The sequence below is a fragment of the Wasmannia auropunctata genome, unplaced genomic scaffold (assembly GCF_000956235.1).
Source record: "Wasmannia auropunctata unplaced genomic scaffold, wasmannia.A_1.0 LD336001.1, whole genome shotgun sequence".
Taxonomy (NCBI): domain Eukaryota; kingdom Metazoa; phylum Arthropoda; class Insecta; order Hymenoptera; family Formicidae; genus Wasmannia; species Wasmannia auropunctata.
The window spans coordinates 114,069-130,207 of record NW_012026889.1 but is presented as its reverse complement, the minus strand read 5'-3'; the positions used below and the strand labels follow the sequence as shown (position 1 = coordinate 130,207).

Below are 16,139 nucleotides of genomic sequence, written 5' to 3'. Positions count from 1 at the left end.
ATATATATATATATATATATATATATTTATGTAAGCGGAATATTATATGTATATATGTAAATTTAATTTGATGGTTAGTTTTTATAACTATAAGATAAAATTTCTCGTTCGTATTTCGTTTCACGTACACACATACACATAGACACGTACAATATAACGTCTAATAAAATATATCTATTATAGTATTTCTATGAACTACTAGAATTCTATAACTTTATTTGTTGTTTTTTACATCACGTCTCTCTGAACATTTCGTTAAATCTACCAAAATTACAAGCTTTTCCCTGAAAAATTTTATATATCGAAGCAGGAGAACAGAAACTCACTAAAGTCGCGTGACATCGATCCAAATAATTTCGCGGCTGCGACCTCCCTGTTAAAAAAAAGGGAGAGAATTTCATTATTATAAATAAAGTATTGTCCGAATTTATATCTCTGCCAATCATCGCGGCTTAACGAAATAAAAAAAAATAGACAAAGGTATTAGACATACGGCTAATGGGCCAATTTAGGATTCGCGTTTCATTAACTCACCACACTAAATCCATGCAGTTATAAGATATCCGCGCGCTTAAACGTCCCGGACGCAGCATCCGAATCGCGGAATAATTGACGGGCCGTAAATATTATTAAAAATAATATTTCAAACAAATCCGGTTCTCCGTTGTGATTTTCACGGCGATACTTCTTTGACGATACCGTGCAAATCCGCGAAGGCGAAACCCCCGCCGTCGCCGCCGGTCCCCGCCGCAGATCCTGCCGCATGGCGCAAATTGACGGTTATTTCCTGCGGCCGGGGTGTCTAGACCCCGAGGTTTCTCTCTCTACGACGCGCACTACGGCTATAATAAGAGTAACGCGGAGTTAATAACGGGCTCGGTAAAAAGCCGATTGACAATCAAGTGACAATACATTTCGTCGGCGATCAGGCCGGCATGCCGTCGACGGAGCTCCATCGACCGGCCGCGGCGGGCCGCACTGAGAGATTCGCAGCAGTCGGCACAACTTCGGAGTTACGAGGTAGTAGGATAGCATGAACACGCGCCCCCTCCTGTGCGCCACCGCACCGGCCGGCGAGCGACTCCCACTTCCGCGGATCGCGGTGGAACATATTGCCTGCCCCCTCCCCCCCGCCGCGCTGCGAAATATAATTTATCGCGCGTCATGAGCGCAACAAGAACTCCGGTAAGACCGGCAAGTCCGACGGGCGCACGAAACGCTTCGCGAGAGAGGTAATTGTGATAATAAATTAGGGGCGAGATAATAATAAAGACTGTGTGCGAGGGGAAATTTAAGCGTTGCGATGAGGGCGATGTTGACAGAATCTTAATTTCCGGCTTAATTACTCGTAGCTCGTTGAGAACTTTGTCAAGACGACACGGTCTCTCCCTCGACATTCTCGCTCGAGAGGAATGACTCCCGATTTCGTGAGAGCGACGCGACGCGATGTATGCACTTCCTGCTGATTCTAGACCGTAATTTGAATTTCGCTGTCTCAATTTTATCAGGGTTCGACACAAGTCGATGAATAATGCACTTTTGCATTCGCGGGGCTGGCTCGCGATACACAGTTTGCGATCCCGTAAAGGGCGTAACGTAGGAGTGTCCAGATAGATCGGCGTGGTATCAAAGAAATGCGGCCGCACCGCAATGGATCTCGTTACTTGAAGGAGGAAGCGACCGCCGCGAAACCGCGTACCGGTCTGGGTGGAGTTTCCCGCGGCGTTGTACCGCCTTTGACAAATACTTGGAAACAGGGTAGCAGGAGCAGAACCACGGGGGAGGGGGAGAGAGGGTGAATCGCCGCTAGGAAGCGGGGGATCACGCAGTGACGGATTGCGACGATGTAATTAGCATATCAACGATAATCTAAATCTTATTTAATGTTTGCTTAAAAGTTTCCATCTTTTACCAGACAAACGGCTTAAAAATTTCATCCTTCAAATTATATTTAATTTAACTTTATATTTTAAGTCTTCTAATTAGATAATATTAAAATGAAAATATATACATTTAGGTTAAATAGCTCTTAATCTTATTTTTATATGTTATTCGTGTGTATTAATACGTCTTTATCACTGTCCATTTAGTCGAGAATTTAAAAATCATATTCACTGCTTTAGAAATTCTAAAGAAAAATTAATATCTATAAACGATCTGAAGCGAGGATTTAATTTCTAAACATGTTGCATAAAAAATGATGACAAAGAGCGATAATTTCTTCATAGAGACTCTCACTTTTTACACCTCGAAATACATAAAATACGAGTTTCAAAAATTCAATGAGATTATTTCTATATATCGAAGATTAATTATTTATTATTAATTAATAATTTGTCGAAATTAATTTTTGAGACTTAATCAAACTTATTTTTAATACTTTCTTTAAATGTCTAAATTATATTGTTCATGAGGGATACGAGACACGTCGTGCCGCCACTGCGAAGGCAGTGGAAAGAGAAGGAGTGTGCACGGCCCACTTCCTTTCCACCGAGGAGTGCTCATCGAGCGCGGCCGCCACGTGCCCGGTCTGATCCCGCTCGAGCATGTTCCCCTGCGAACGCAAGACTCGAGTGTGACCCGGCCTGGGGACATGGGCACGTCCTCGGCGAAGGTCAACGGACTCCTCCGTTGCTCCACTACGCCGTCCGCGGGGCATGCGTGGGTGTGCGCACGTGCGTACGTATAACGTATGTACGTACGAGCGTGGCGTGCGTCCGACAGCTGGCGGCGTCCGCCGGCCGTCCGCCGACGTCCTCGTCGCGTTCGCCGGCGCGGGGCGTCGCGTCGCGTCCCGCTCCCATGAGCAGCGCGCAGCCCGATATCGACATGACCCACGTCATTGCGGGCGAACGCGAGCGCGCAGTCGAGGGGATGCCCCGACCAACGTGCGAGTCATGCTTCCCTACTATGTTGCGCGGCAGCTCGACATCTTGCGGTCCGCGCGGATTCCTTGCCGCGCCGACGACGAGGCGATCGCGACACCGCGCGCACGCTCGTCCCGAGTATACGAAACGCGCCGCGGCTAATGCCGGCGAGATGCGTCTCGGAGGCTGTCCGTTCTCCAGAGTGATTTGTCGTATCCTTCCTTTCGGATACCGCACTTCCTCGGATAAAATAAAATCAGTCGCGTCGACTCGCAGGGGAGAGAAGAGGGAGGAGGACAAAAGCCTGCAGGAGATTTAAAGCATAGGAGAGATGAATCTTATATCGTGTGATCAATCAATCAGTATGATTGATTGACAATTGGCGATCAATGACTTTGAAATCCAGTTAATCTCGATAATGTATTAAAATTACAGGAAATAATTTTGCAAAAATTTAAAATTAATAGCTGATCTAATAAGCAAAATAGCAAGAGCTGAGTTTGAAAGATAGTTCTTATGTTATAGTTTATGTCATTTTTAATATGTAATTTTTTTACACTTTATTATTATAGTTCATTACATCTATTTTCTAAGATCATATAAATAATGAAACATAATGTGCTTTTCCACTATTAAATATTCTCTTTAATTATAATTTCTGCACTACAAATATGAAATAAAAATTATGAAAAAGAGAAAGAAAGAAAGAGAAAGAGAGAGAGTCTTTCTCTTATTTTTTCTTCTGATTTTATTAAAAAAAAGGCTTTTAAAATTATAATTCAAGGAATTTTCAAACTAATTTGTATCAAGTATTTGCAAAATTACTCTTACTTTTGAATTTTTTGATTAAATATTTACTTCACGCATATTTCATAAAATGACGTAATTTTTAAAAAATGTTATAATTATAAAATAGCAAATGATAAAAAACCGTTCTTATCTAGAAAAATTTTCATAAAAGTTTATACAAAAATGAAAGTTATTTATATTTTATTTTGTAAATGACATAAAATCTTATACACTTTTTTCTATGCGAGAAGAAACTGAACATCGATCGCGCCATTTGTCGCATCTCCTGGTCCATTTCGAACGAGCCTCTGAAGTCGAACTGATCAATCTTGTTAAAATAAAAAGTAGAGAAAATCGGAAAAATTATGAACCAATCCGTATGTCGTAATATTTCCGGCGAGTTAATTAGTCCGGCCTCTAAGTGACTCTCGAATAAGGCTACAGTTTCGCGCCGGTGGACAAAATCGACATCTCGCGGCGCGGACGGACACGTGACCGCGTCAGTGCGCAGGGACGGCCGGGGATGGTCGTCGATGTTGCGGGCGCAGTGTTTTCGCGACGTTAATTTTCACGTGACAGGCCGCGTAAAGTGCGCGGGAACCCGGCGGTATGACGGTGTGAAGGGACCCGCGGTCGCAACACCACGCACGCCTCGACGCACGGTAAACGGCACGCTCCCGAGCACGCTCCGTTGTCACGCGCCCCGCCGAAATGCCGGAGGAGGAGAACTTTTGCAAGAAGATGGCAAAAGCCACCAGGGGAATACACGCGATCAGCGATGCCCTGGTGAACGCGAAACTGGCATTCGGTAAGGATCGCGAGACACCTGCGTGGATACCTCTCGAGATATCGTAAACATCGGCCGTTTCATTTGGAGCTCTACAAACTCACATACTCGATTGCAATTACTGTAGCAAAGACAAAAGATTATTTCTCTGCATGACAACAAAAGATAAATATTGCTTTGTCATTCCACGCGTTTTATATATATATATATATATATTAAAAGAAATATTATTTATATAATTTAGATCTCTCGCTAAATATATTATTTGTGACATGTTTTAAGCGGGACTTCTAAATAGAAATAAGATTTAGATCGTAAGCAAACATAATGTACCTTTTACTTCTTTTTCCAATGGTTGCGCTTTGTAATTAAAATCATTATATTTAATTGACTGAATTGCAGGATCAATTAGAAATGAGTACGGTTGAGCAGGGCTGTCGGTTAATTGTTTAATGATAGGTGATTGATCTTCCTCTTGGTCTCCGAATAAATTCCGTTTAAATGCTGCTTTCGGTGCGTCTTTCTTATTGTCATTTACACCACGGCGATTACGGGCCGGAGAAGTGTTTGATTGACGGCCAATCTTAAAATCAGGAACTTCGCTCTGTAAACGGAGCACGTGACAATGTATATGAAAGTTTAGATTATAACATAAACAAAAAAAAAGTAATAATGTAAGAAACGCGATGATGCCTACTTGTGGCGGGCAAGTAGAAAAATGGTGGAAAAGCGACTGCTGTTGCCGTTTGTTGCTGCTCTTCGAAACCGTCTCGACATCTCCCAACGATTTATGCCGTTGTCTTCGTACAGTCGCAATGGCGTTTTTCTCACGTTGCTGTTTCTCTTGAATCCACCGCTTTATTCGCCTGGACAAAAGAGCGACAAACACACACATGTAACACAATTTTTCATTAAATATATGGATTTTGTAGAAAAAAAAATATGGAATAATTACTTGACGAACGGTACCACCATGAAAAATGCGTTTGGCCCAACGCCGATCTTCATTTTAGGGGTCATATCCTTTTTCGTGTTGGGCAAGTCCGCCACGGCGAACCACTCGACGTTCTTGATTTCTTTCCGTGTTTTTGGTTGAAACTTCGTATCCTTTTGCACACCCGAAATAATGTACAATCTCACTGTCTGATCGTTTATCACTGATTCTATGTATTCGGTTTTATCTATCAAATTGGATATATCAAAACCGGTCTCCTCCAACACCTCGCGAATGGCGCAGAGAAACGGCTCCTCATCCTCGTTCACCTTGCCCTTGGGAAAGCCCCAGCTGTTCTTCGCCCAGTAGCTCTGCACCAGCAGCACCCTGGTCATGTCCTCGTTCAGCACAATCGCCCCAAACGTCGGCACATTCTGCTTGTACTCTCGCCATTGCTCTAGCACGGTATCAATGTGCTGCACGTGCGGCTTCAAGAATGGTATATGCTGAAATATGTGAGTGGCGAACTCCTTCATGCCGCACGACCTCAGCTTAGGATACTCCTCCGTGCAGTAGAAGTCGAGGTAAAACCAATGAGCCAATTCGATTTGAAAGCAAATTCGCACCAGATCCTTCCTCTCCTCCTCGGGCACATTGATGATGAATCGACTGCAAAATACAAACACGAGATACGAATAAAATATAAGATACAAGGAATCTGTCGTATAAAAATAATGAAATCGAAACATTCTAAGAAAATGCATAATGCCTATCGAATCAGCTGTTTTTTTTTTCCTTTTGCTCCACCGGAGCTGATGAATTATAGCGCCTTCAACCTTCCTGCAAGGTTATGTAGCGCACAAAGCTGTTGTTGTTTTCTATCAGGTTATTATTGTCATACTTAGCATTCGATGGAAACCAACCTGCTGAGATCGTCGAGGATACCAGATGGAATTTTATGCTCCATTTTATGCTCCATACCGACGGTCTTTACCCGTCGACCGGGTCCCCCCTCGATGTTATTGACAATCGTATGTGGACGACAGCAGAGAGTACGCTATATGAAAAGACCCCACAGATGCAGCATGAAAAGTAAAAATTAGTGAAATTAGAGACGAATTAAATTTGTGCAAGCGATCGTGGCGAACGATAATAACGCGAAGCAAGTAGTAATAATTAAATCACTCACGTTGACTTGTATCCGAAGGTGGCACGTTCGCGTGCGTGTGTATCCCGTCTGGATTATTTCAAAGCGGACGACACAATGTATGCATCTGATTCAAAATCAATCTGCAAAATCGATAAAAACCGCTTATACATTATTTGTAGCTTAAATAACTTAGGAAATTACGTTTTCCCGGAACCTAACCTATCGGCACCAGCACCGTGCACACAGAAGCCATGTTGCTTTAGTCTTACACTAACGCAAACATATGACGAGACTTAGCCTCTCCGCGCGTTTCTTCTCTTTGTTTTTTTTTCCCCCGAGGTGTCTTGGAACGTTCTTACATCGCGCACCGTGCGGATAAAAATTAATAGACGTAAAATAATTTTAATAATAACGCTGAATCTTGGCGAATGAAGTTTTCCATGCACATTTTACAAGAATATTATTGCATAAGAATTGTCGTCAAATTGTGACACATGGCATGACGCCGTTTTCAAGGAAAAACAAGGAGAAATTGCGAAACATCGTTTATTGTGCATTTGACAGGATAGAAAGATTTTCTGCTAGCTGACGAGATCTAACAATCGTTGCAATATAGCCTCCACGTCACTGTCGTCGTTATTCTCCAGCACGACGTCCCAGTTACTCATGTCGTCCAAATCGCACTCCGTTTCTGAATCGTCTATGCCTGAATTAAATTACAAGGGTCTAGAGACTCTCCGAAGAAAGATTTCGATGGCTCGTTAAAATTACGACGCATAATGCCTGTGTATGTTTACCTGGTGTATGGACCCAGCCACGTTTCTGCCTGACTTCCTCGGGGCAAGCTATGCGTACAGTTTTACACACATCTCCGAAATTTTCCGCGAACCATTTGACGTCAGTCTTTCTCCTGACATCGCTTATTATCCACACTGCTTTGTCCCACGCTAAAAGATATGTGTTATGTAAACACACTTGTACAGAAATTAATATCGTACTTCTGTGAGTTATAGTTTTTAATAAAAGGCTCTTCGGCTTTGCTTGTACCATTATACATGTCGATAGCAGCATGACAAAAGTAGCCGTAGTCCTTCCTTCTCACATCCTCGCCCCACTTGGCCATTTCGAGCCGATATTTCTCCTTGTATTCACCATGTCCTAGCAATTGATCGAGATCGAGACCCCGAGATTTCGCCCAGTGCGTTTTTATAGGTCCCGATAAGCGTATAATTGTACTCCTCTCTGAACCAATTCTGAAAATCACGTAAGCAAATAATATTTTGAGAAAAAATTAATAATATCACGATTAATATCATTAATTAATATTACAACATATAATTATTTAAGAAAAATATTAGCTACATCAAATATACAACAATCGAGTCTTCAGTTATTAAGCATAGGAATGTATCCTTAATTTCTTATGATAATTTTATGTCAGTTTTCTGCTGAGTAATAGCTATTCCATTTTACCTTATCTACAATCATAACAAAATTATAAAATGTCAGTACAGTACCTGTTGTGCAAGATATCGGTAATGTAATCCTTTCCGGATTTCCTCTTGCCGCTAAACAACAAAATCCTTTCCGGTTTCGGCGAATTATTCGCGATTTTCGTGACGTCGCGCGCCTCCAGCGTCTGCTCTGTGGCCATATTGACATATAACTGTACAAGCCGTATAACTCGTGTAAGCGCCGTAAATTATAAAAAAAGATGCGCCGAATGCGCGAAACGATAGGATGTCGAATCCACTCGAAGTTACTTTCATCCACACTCATTCCATCTTTAAAAAAATGAACATTTATCTATTAAAACTGCATACAAAATTATTAAACTAAAGATGGGATAAAATTGAATTTTTGACCACAAATGTGTTTTTTTCAATTTATTTTGATAAAGTCATTAGTTTATACTGAATTTATTTATTTTGTTTCTTTATTTTTAACTTCACGAAGAGCCTTCCGTTGCTCTGCCCTCTTCAACTGGGCCTTCGGTTTCAGGTTATGTTTCTTCGCAAAGCGTTGGTTCCTCAAGAATTTCAAATCCATCTGTAAAGTGCATGTAAAAGTTACATATGGGGTTCCGTAAAGCATGAACGAATACGGCAAAGATCTTTAAATTACTTTAAATATCAAAAACACATATGTTGAATGTTATTTACTAACTAAACGTTTCATCGCACACAATATTACATATCTTTCTCTCTTGCTTCGTTAAAGACTATAGAAAATAAAATAAAATGCTGGAATAAAACGATCGATAAGCACAAGAATATGACAATACTTACGCCGAGTGTACTCTCGTGCCTGTATCTCTTAGGCTTTTTGATACCATTTCGATGTGCCTTCCTGTCTAAAAGAAAAACACAAAAATCAGCAATTTAGTAACGATAATTTAATATCGATATATATTCGATTCATAAGAGATTTCAGATTAAACATTTTATTCTATTTATAATCCATCTCAAATCTTAATCTCAATTAATTCTTAAAATTATATAAAATATCTACATTTACAAATCTAACCTAGCTTTTCTGATAATTTATTTATAAAATATACTTACTCTGATTATGATTTGTGTGATTCTTGGACTTGGCCATCTTCTGGGCAGTCTGGAATTATTTATTCCTACCTGTAATAATATTTGATTATTTCAAAACACTGTTAAACATATTACTTGTTGAGGTTAGGAATCGTGAAGGAAATTATTATCTCTCAAGACTTTCGTGCATAATACTCGTAAAAAAGGTATAACGATTTTATATTAATTGATAAAAACAAGTTATAATTCTTTATATACGTCTCGACTTTAGTAGATTGAATGGATTTTTAGAGAGAAAATTATAAAATTTCAAAGAACCATACACAAGCTTCGGGAAACGGAAGCGGGAAGAAACGTAATCGAACGTAATGAAAATGAACCATGTGGCGACGCTAGCGCCAAATGCCCCTCATCCTCATATAAATCTTTTGCGATTTGAATAAGAATTGATTGGAATATTGTTTACAAATAAATGTTAAATATATAGATACAATAATAAAAACAAAAACATTTTAGTAAGGATATTACTTTAAATACTCTATATTTTAGAAAAAAAAATATATATATATATATATGTATTTTAAACTCATATTGTTTGTACTTATATTGTTTTTCTCAACGCTTAATATTTGGAATAAAATCTAAAATCATCTTCAAAACAATTCGATTCTCACTTTAATTAATTTTTATTTTCAATTTTTATTTTTATTTTTCACACATTTAATACGTGATGTTTTCATTGAAAATTTTGCTTGCATGCATACACATTTACATAAATATTTATAGTAAAGAAAAATATATATGAAACACACTCAATGATCCGTATTCAGAACACGCTTTTATCTCTGAAATTCTGTAATATACATAAATTATAGTTAACGTTAGGTCATTGTTAGCGTGTTTTGAATACAAGCTAATACGTAGTACATTTATAAATCAATGATATTTTGATATGAAGATACAATTTGCTCTTATCGGCTTAAAAAATTTACAATTTTACATTTTGTCTATGTATATAATAAATATGTATATAGAATTATATATTAATCTTAAACGTGTTCACAAATTGAAACGTATATCACAGCCAAACGCTATACTAATAATGATCCCACATTAATCTAAAGTAAACCTCTCATCTGTAGACGCGTCATTATCTTGTCACAATAACTAATTGTTTTAAACAAAAGGTTTCACAAAAAAATATGTAATGTAAATGAGAAAAAGTATGAGATATTTTTTAAACATATCATACTATTTTCTATTGTACTATTGTACTAAAATAAAGCATTACTGAGAAAGTCTTGTATGAAAAACTTTATAGATTGGTGGCCACAGTATTGTGAGAGGTAAAAAAGTTGTACTATCCGTGTGATTTGCAAAACGCAGACCGCGCTGTGGAATGCACGTCGATATTTGAAGTGTCGCTTATAAACCGTACAATTGCCTTTGCAGGGCAATCCAATCCACAGTTTTTTGCTGGATCGGTCGTTTCTCCGATAAAGCCGTAGCGGCCTTTTGAAATTTCTCTTCGTTCCGACGCACGTACATCCTCGCGTCCTGCTCCATTTGGTTGATCTTCTCGGGTCGGATTTCCACCATCGATAACATTTCCGTTAAATACGGGTTAAATCTGAAGTAAATGTGATCAGGTAGCAGGTCGTTGAGCATCGTATGCACGGCTGAAAAATGAAAGACCAACGTTACGAAAATCAATTTTACCAAATACATCTTTCCTTAATTTGTTCCCAAACAGCGTGCAGTTAATCATATCGACTTTATTATACTACGTTAGTATTTATACCTTCTGTATCGGTAGCGCTATCCAAAATTTTATAAAACTTCTCTTTCCAGCTCGAGATCGCGACCTCCAAAGATTCGCTTTCGCTAATGTGATGTGGGATTCGACCTGTTCCGAACGATACGACGCATTGGATTGGATTGTTCGGCCACAGCTGTTTGGCTTCGTGTATCGCCACGGCGCACGGGTTATTCACCAGAATACCTAAAACATTACAATTGTTCTCGATGGCGTTGCGAAAATTTTTATTCGATTTTCACGCGATTCAGTCGGAATGCCGTGTAACTTACCGCCGTCCTGATGAAGATAGTCGCCGTATTTAAATTCCTCGAAGTAACTCGGCGCAGCAGCTGACGCTCTCACGGCTTCCCACAATTTATGTTTGTGGGACCCCATATACTGGCTCTCCACTCGGTGCGGTAATGTGTAATTTCTAAACACGTAGGCCATAACGCGCTCGTGATTTACCACGGCGGATATTGCTGCGAACTAAAATTACAGACAACGCTTTAGGACCTTTCTACATTTAAATTATCCACCTAGGGCGCTTCATGCATTATACATTTTATATCGAGAGTTCCGCACGACAATATATATATTAAAATCTACGCACCTTCGGTGCATTTGGATCGCGCGTGGTTTTGATGAGAATTTTATCGCCCAGGTGCTCCGCTAATAATTTTTCCCACAACGCGGTATCGTAATACGCGTGACTCCATACTAGACTGCTCGTGCCTTTTATAGCGCTCTGCGTGAACACTCTGATACTCAGTTCCTTGTACAGTGCCATAACTTCGTCTAACGATTTTCTCTTGTGTCCTCCTGCAATAACGAGTAAACGATACAGCTCGCGATAAACGAAAATTTCACATTCCTTTTAACGGCGGAACAAACTGCATGCAGAACATGCCGTAAATCCACTTAAAAGTTTACCTTCCGAGACATCCTTTGGCAATACTGCATGTAGGATGACATATAAATTAATTTGGACACACACATGTTACAAATGTACATAGTTAATATAATTAATATAATAATTCTATCTAATGTTATTTTAAAATAATCATTAATAAACTAATCAATGAATATTTCTAAAATTCGACATTAAGCAATTACCTAACACAGCAGCGAGAATAGCTCCTGTGCTCACGCCGCATATGTAATCGAACATCTCGTACGTCTTCTTCCCCGTGAGTTCCTCCAATTTCTTCAGCATCTCTATAACCAATACCCCGCGAATGCCGCCGCCGTCGATCGAGAGAATTCTGATACCCCGGCCGGGCAGAGGATCGATGTAACCCATCACAGCCAGCGCTTCTCTAATAGACGCTGCAAGAATCACATTTTGAAATCATAAGTAACATCGTCAACAGAAGGCGACCCTATCATCTCATTCAAAATTTATTCAAACTTTCCTCTTGTATACCTTTAATCTGTTCATCTTTCGTCTGCTGACGAGTCCGCAGTAGAATTCTAATCGCTCCCTCTTTGATGGCGTAGTGCCTTGCCTCTGGATACTGATCGACGTGCAACAATAAATCGTCCAGTCTGCGCAACTTCGAAGCGTTCGACTCGGCCGATTCGATGCTGTTCAGGACGTGGCGCGTGCGAGAGATGATGCTGTGCTTCGGTATATTGCTCTGGATATTCACTTTCCACTTTGGCATGATGGCGGCGCTCTGCGTAGTTTTTGGTGAGAACTTGAGGAGCCACGTGGAGAGAATCTGCGGCATAGTCATGCCGTCCTTCGGCTCTGCTTTACTGTCGGGCGTGGCCTGCTCGCGGACTTGCTGCGCAAGGAAAATTAACTTTTCGCATAAAGAAGCAACAGCACGCTATTATCGTCTTATTTAGTTTCTAAATAATTACCTGTGTTTTTGGTTGCACGGTTGTCGCGTCAGAATCGGCGAGCGATTCCGCTTGTTCGGACACTAACGTTAGCTTTACATTCTCCGAGTCGCCGCCGTCTTCATCGTGCTTCGTAGTCGAGCTCTTGCTCGTGTCGGTGGCTTTGACAGAGTCCGACGACGACAATTTCCGTATCGTCTCGAACTGCGAGTAGGTCAACTTCTGCAAGTTATCCAGCCAGTCCTTGGAGACGATGATCTGTTGATTCTTGTCGCCATTAACCTTGTTCAGGTAATCTTTCAATTGCGACAGAAACTTCCATTGATTCTGCATGGCTAACTTAGCTTTCTTCAGATAATGTAGATCGTTTATAGGACGCAGAAATTTGTCCGCGATACTCGTTACGTTTCCACCGGCGTCCTTACCAGCTGCGCTATCCGTGAGTTGTCTGCAATTAAAAAACATTCTTTTCTTTTCTGCATTTGTTATAAATATAATATTACATTCGTACTAATTTTTGCTTTCCACATTTATTCCACAATATGAATACATAAATTGCATTTATATAGCAAACTTGAAGAAATAATTTCAAAGTGATTTCGATCAAAGTTTAATTACTTTAATCGGATAAATCGCTTAATTAAAGCAAAGTATGATTCATTCTAACAAGTATGATTCATTGTTGATCTGGTATTTTTTTTTGTCGTTTGATAAATAGAATTCCATAAGTTAAACAAAACATTAATTCTACATTAACGAATAATACAGGTATCGCTTGATAAACAAATCGCCGATTACGTTTGCAGTTTGATCGATCTTTAGGAGCAAAGAAACATTGAAAATCGAAGCTAACCTCTTTATTATTCGAGAACGTTCAGATGGTACGCACGTTCCTCATCGCCTTCCATTTTGCGATCGCAATTATTACACATGCATTGCCTTTTACAAGATCGAGTATCAGCCGATTCGAATTTTGAATGCAACAATAAAGGAGAACAGAATTCCGTCACCGCTCGATACGTTGCCGCTGACGTATTTTGTATAGTACACCTGTCAAAGTCAGCTGGTCACGCGAGACATCGAACCATCGAACGATGTTTTTCTGTCCTTCTCTCGTGTCTAACCTGACCCGTGATTCACTCGCTCGTTATATCTGAGCACGCTATTGTACAGATTTCTTTTTTTTTTTATTCAGAAGATTATTTGCTCATTCAATTATTGTGCTGATACCCCGATAATGTCATCGGGGATCGTCACTGACGATACACAGATAATACATAAAATAACTCATAGTGAATATTTAAGTCGCTTCCGCATAACAGTTTCGTTAGGCGAATTACGCAATTGCAGTAGAAGGTGACGCGATCGATAATTTAGGCTAATTTCGATCAAGCTTCGATAAACTTAATCGGCGATCGCCATTTTTATGTAACGTAGATTAACTTTGATTTCGATTTAATTTGATTTTTTTTTCTAAAAATGTGAAAATAAATTACGAGTAAATCATACCGAATATTTTTATATCTATTTTTTTATGCACTCATTGATCTACGTTCTATTGTTTATTATAAATTAAATTAGCGTGTGATGGTGTGATGTGTGTGTGTGTGTGTGTGTGTGTGTGTGTTTGTGCGAATATTATAAATCACAATGCATGATCTCACTCACCTAGTTAACAGAATGCACTTTCGGCAATGCGTCGTGTGTCTATTAAAAGCCATCGTGAAGATCGCAAATATATCACGTAATATATCAATCCACTCTCTATCTCCTCTACCTTAGAGATGTTTCAATCAAACATCACAAGAGAGATTCAAATCAATTCGTCTGCAATCCTTTCTTTTCCGTGAATGTTTTGGTGGAGGCTGGAAATTGAAATTCGATTACCGAATCGAATTACTTAATTAATTCGTCGATGATCACAGAGACCGACAGAATCAATCGAATCCAATAAATTTTTACAATGATATAAAAGAAGAAAGAAATTTGTAATTGTATTGACAGTATAGTAGCGTCTCGAACTAACTTTCGTTTGATACTAAACGTGACTCTGCACCGTCTCGATTCTTATACGAGTATAACACGTGACGTATGTCTCGGCGAGTTGGCTACTTGGCTAGCTCGCTTCGTAAATAAGATCGTACGACACCGGTGGGCCAACCAGACGTGGTCGCGCGAGGTATTTGGTACCTGATCATTCATCGTGGTATGTACAACCGCGACTTCGGAGAAAAAGGAGAGCGGAGGGTGAGGGAATCGAGAGGTGTTTGGTACCGAATTGAGAGATGACACTCGTCGACGACGACTTCGTGACGCAACCTCGTTTGTTTACATCCGGCCTTCTGTTTACATCCTTCTGTTGCCATCTAATTCCGCGCTTCTCTCACGCAAGATGACCAAACTCACGTATAAACATCGAGACACGTGCGTCCGCTGTCACGTGTGCGTCGTGATTTTGACTCTGCTCCACTCCTTTATTCTACAAGGGCCGAAGGACAGACTTTTACATAACGCTGCATAATACATAAGAGAATCAAATCAGAGTAAAAATGAAATAAAGGATTCTGATTATACTTTCTGTTTTATACATTATGTAGCGTTATGCAAAGTTTGTGCTTCGTAGTTCTAACTCTTTGAATTGTTTTGAGAGTCTCAATATGAACCGTATTAGTTTAACGATTAAACTTTATATCGCAATTATTATGCTGTTGTATCTGCTATGTTCATATATTATTTGCGCATCGACGTTTGCGTACATTGGCTCTCTTACTCTTGTTTTCTTGTGATGACTCATTTCAGATCGTATCAATAGCACAATAGTATATCAATACGCGATACTAGTGTCAAAACATGTAAGCGTCGTATTTTTCTCATTCTCTTAAACGTCATAAGAAACGTTACCGTAATTATGCAGCGAAATATAAAGAAACAGAATTTCGCTCATAAAGTGACACAATTAAATTCGTACTCCTGTTTTTATAAAAAAATAATTTCGCAATGAATGAAAGATTGTTCTGATTTGCTAAATTTAATTGTTTTGCAGTTCTATTTCAAATATTTAATATTCGTATCAATAATTTTATCTCATATTATGTAGATTTTTATAAATAAACGTGATTTTTTTTAAATACTGCGATACACCGGGATATAGGCATTGAAATAATTACTTCACTTTTCTTTTATTTAGTGAAGATAATGCTTTACAAATAAGTATTAAAATTCTTTTCATCTGTAGAACAATACGCGCTTAAAAGAGAACAAAAATACTGCGTTGTTAAACAGCTGCCAAAATTCTTAACAGAAAGGGTTACTGAAATAACGATTGCATTGAACGTCTCTAAAAAACAACAAATAAAGTGTATATAGCTCATAAAATTGAACGCGTTGTTTATCACGCGTTTATCCGGTCTCACATAAATCGCC

At 39.4% G+C, this 16,139-nt stretch overlaps 4 protein-coding genes and 1 long non-coding RNA gene across 7 annotated transcripts; all 5 read right to left on the bottom strand.

Moving 5' to 3' along the window:
- Positions 1 to 185: 185 nt before the first annotated feature.
- Positions 186 to 974, bottom strand: LOC105453210. The gene is made up of 2 exons (XR_974837.1): positions 535 to 974; positions 186 to 373 (listed from the first exon to the last, which is right to left on the bottom strand). It is a non-coding gene; the product is annotated as an uncharacterized LOC105453210 (long non-coding RNA).
- Positions 975 to 4,750: 3,776 nt separating this feature from the next.
- On the bottom strand, positions 4,751 to 6,958 carry LOC105453251 (m7GpppN-mRNA hydrolase). The gene is made up of 6 exons (XM_011695042.1): positions 6,747 to 6,958; positions 6,567 to 6,667; positions 6,301 to 6,434; positions 5,399 to 6,046; positions 5,141 to 5,309; positions 4,751 to 5,047 (listed from the first exon to the last, which is right to left on the bottom strand). Exons 3-6 carry the CDS (start codon positions 6,354 to 6,356, stop codon positions 4,751 to 4,753), a joined length of 1,170 nt encoding a protein of 389 aa, XP_011693344.1. The 5' UTR covers positions 6,357 to 6,434; positions 6,567 to 6,667; positions 6,747 to 6,958.
- A 101-nt stretch (positions 6,959 to 7,059) lies between these two features.
- On the bottom strand, positions 7,060 to 8,372 carry LOC105453209 (phosphomevalonate kinase). The gene is made up of 4 exons (XM_011694965.1): positions 8,045 to 8,372; positions 7,575 to 7,780; positions 7,325 to 7,474; positions 7,060 to 7,233 (listed from the first exon to the last, which is right to left on the bottom strand). Exons 1-4 carry the CDS (start codon positions 8,179 to 8,181, stop codon positions 7,109 to 7,111), a joined length of 618 nt encoding a protein of 205 aa, XP_011693267.1. The 5' UTR covers positions 8,182 to 8,372; the 3' UTR covers positions 7,060 to 7,108.
- Positions 8,373 to 8,400: 28 nt separating this feature from the next.
- Positions 8,401 to 9,467, bottom strand: LOC105453208 (60S ribosomal protein L29-1). Its single transcript, XM_011694963.1, has 4 exons — positions 9,394 to 9,467; positions 9,092 to 9,160; positions 8,816 to 8,880; positions 8,401 to 8,576 (listed from the first exon to the last, which is right to left on the bottom strand). Exons 2-4 carry the CDS (start codon positions 9,126 to 9,128, stop codon positions 8,451 to 8,453), a joined length of 228 nt encoding a protein of 75 aa, XP_011693265.1. The 5' UTR covers positions 9,129 to 9,160; positions 9,394 to 9,467; the 3' UTR covers positions 8,401 to 8,450.
- A 422-nt stretch (positions 9,468 to 9,889) lies between these two features.
- LOC105453207 (calcium-independent phospholipase A2-gamma-like) lies at positions 9,890 to 14,777 on the bottom strand. Of its 3 annotated transcripts, none has more exons than XM_011694960.1 (9): positions 14,385 to 14,777; positions 12,738 to 13,164; positions 12,295 to 12,658; positions 11,985 to 12,197; positions 11,802 to 11,825; positions 11,482 to 11,690; positions 11,159 to 11,357; positions 10,872 to 11,072; positions 9,890 to 10,749 (listed from the first exon to the last, which is right to left on the bottom strand). In XM_011694960.1, exons 1-9 carry the CDS (start codon positions 14,435 to 14,437, stop codon positions 10,496 to 10,498), a joined length of 1,944 nt encoding a protein of 647 aa, XP_011693262.1. In that variant the 5' UTR covers positions 14,438 to 14,777; the 3' UTR covers positions 9,890 to 10,495. The 3 variants fall into 3 exon arrangements, with proteins under 3 accessions (XP_011693262.1, XP_011693264.1, XP_011693263.1); XM_011694962.1 differs by lacking the exon at positions 14,385 to 14,777 and adding an exon at positions 13,570 to 14,215; XM_011694961.1 differs by lacking the exon at positions 11,802 to 11,825.
- Positions 14,778 to 16,139: the final 1,362 nt, after the last annotated feature.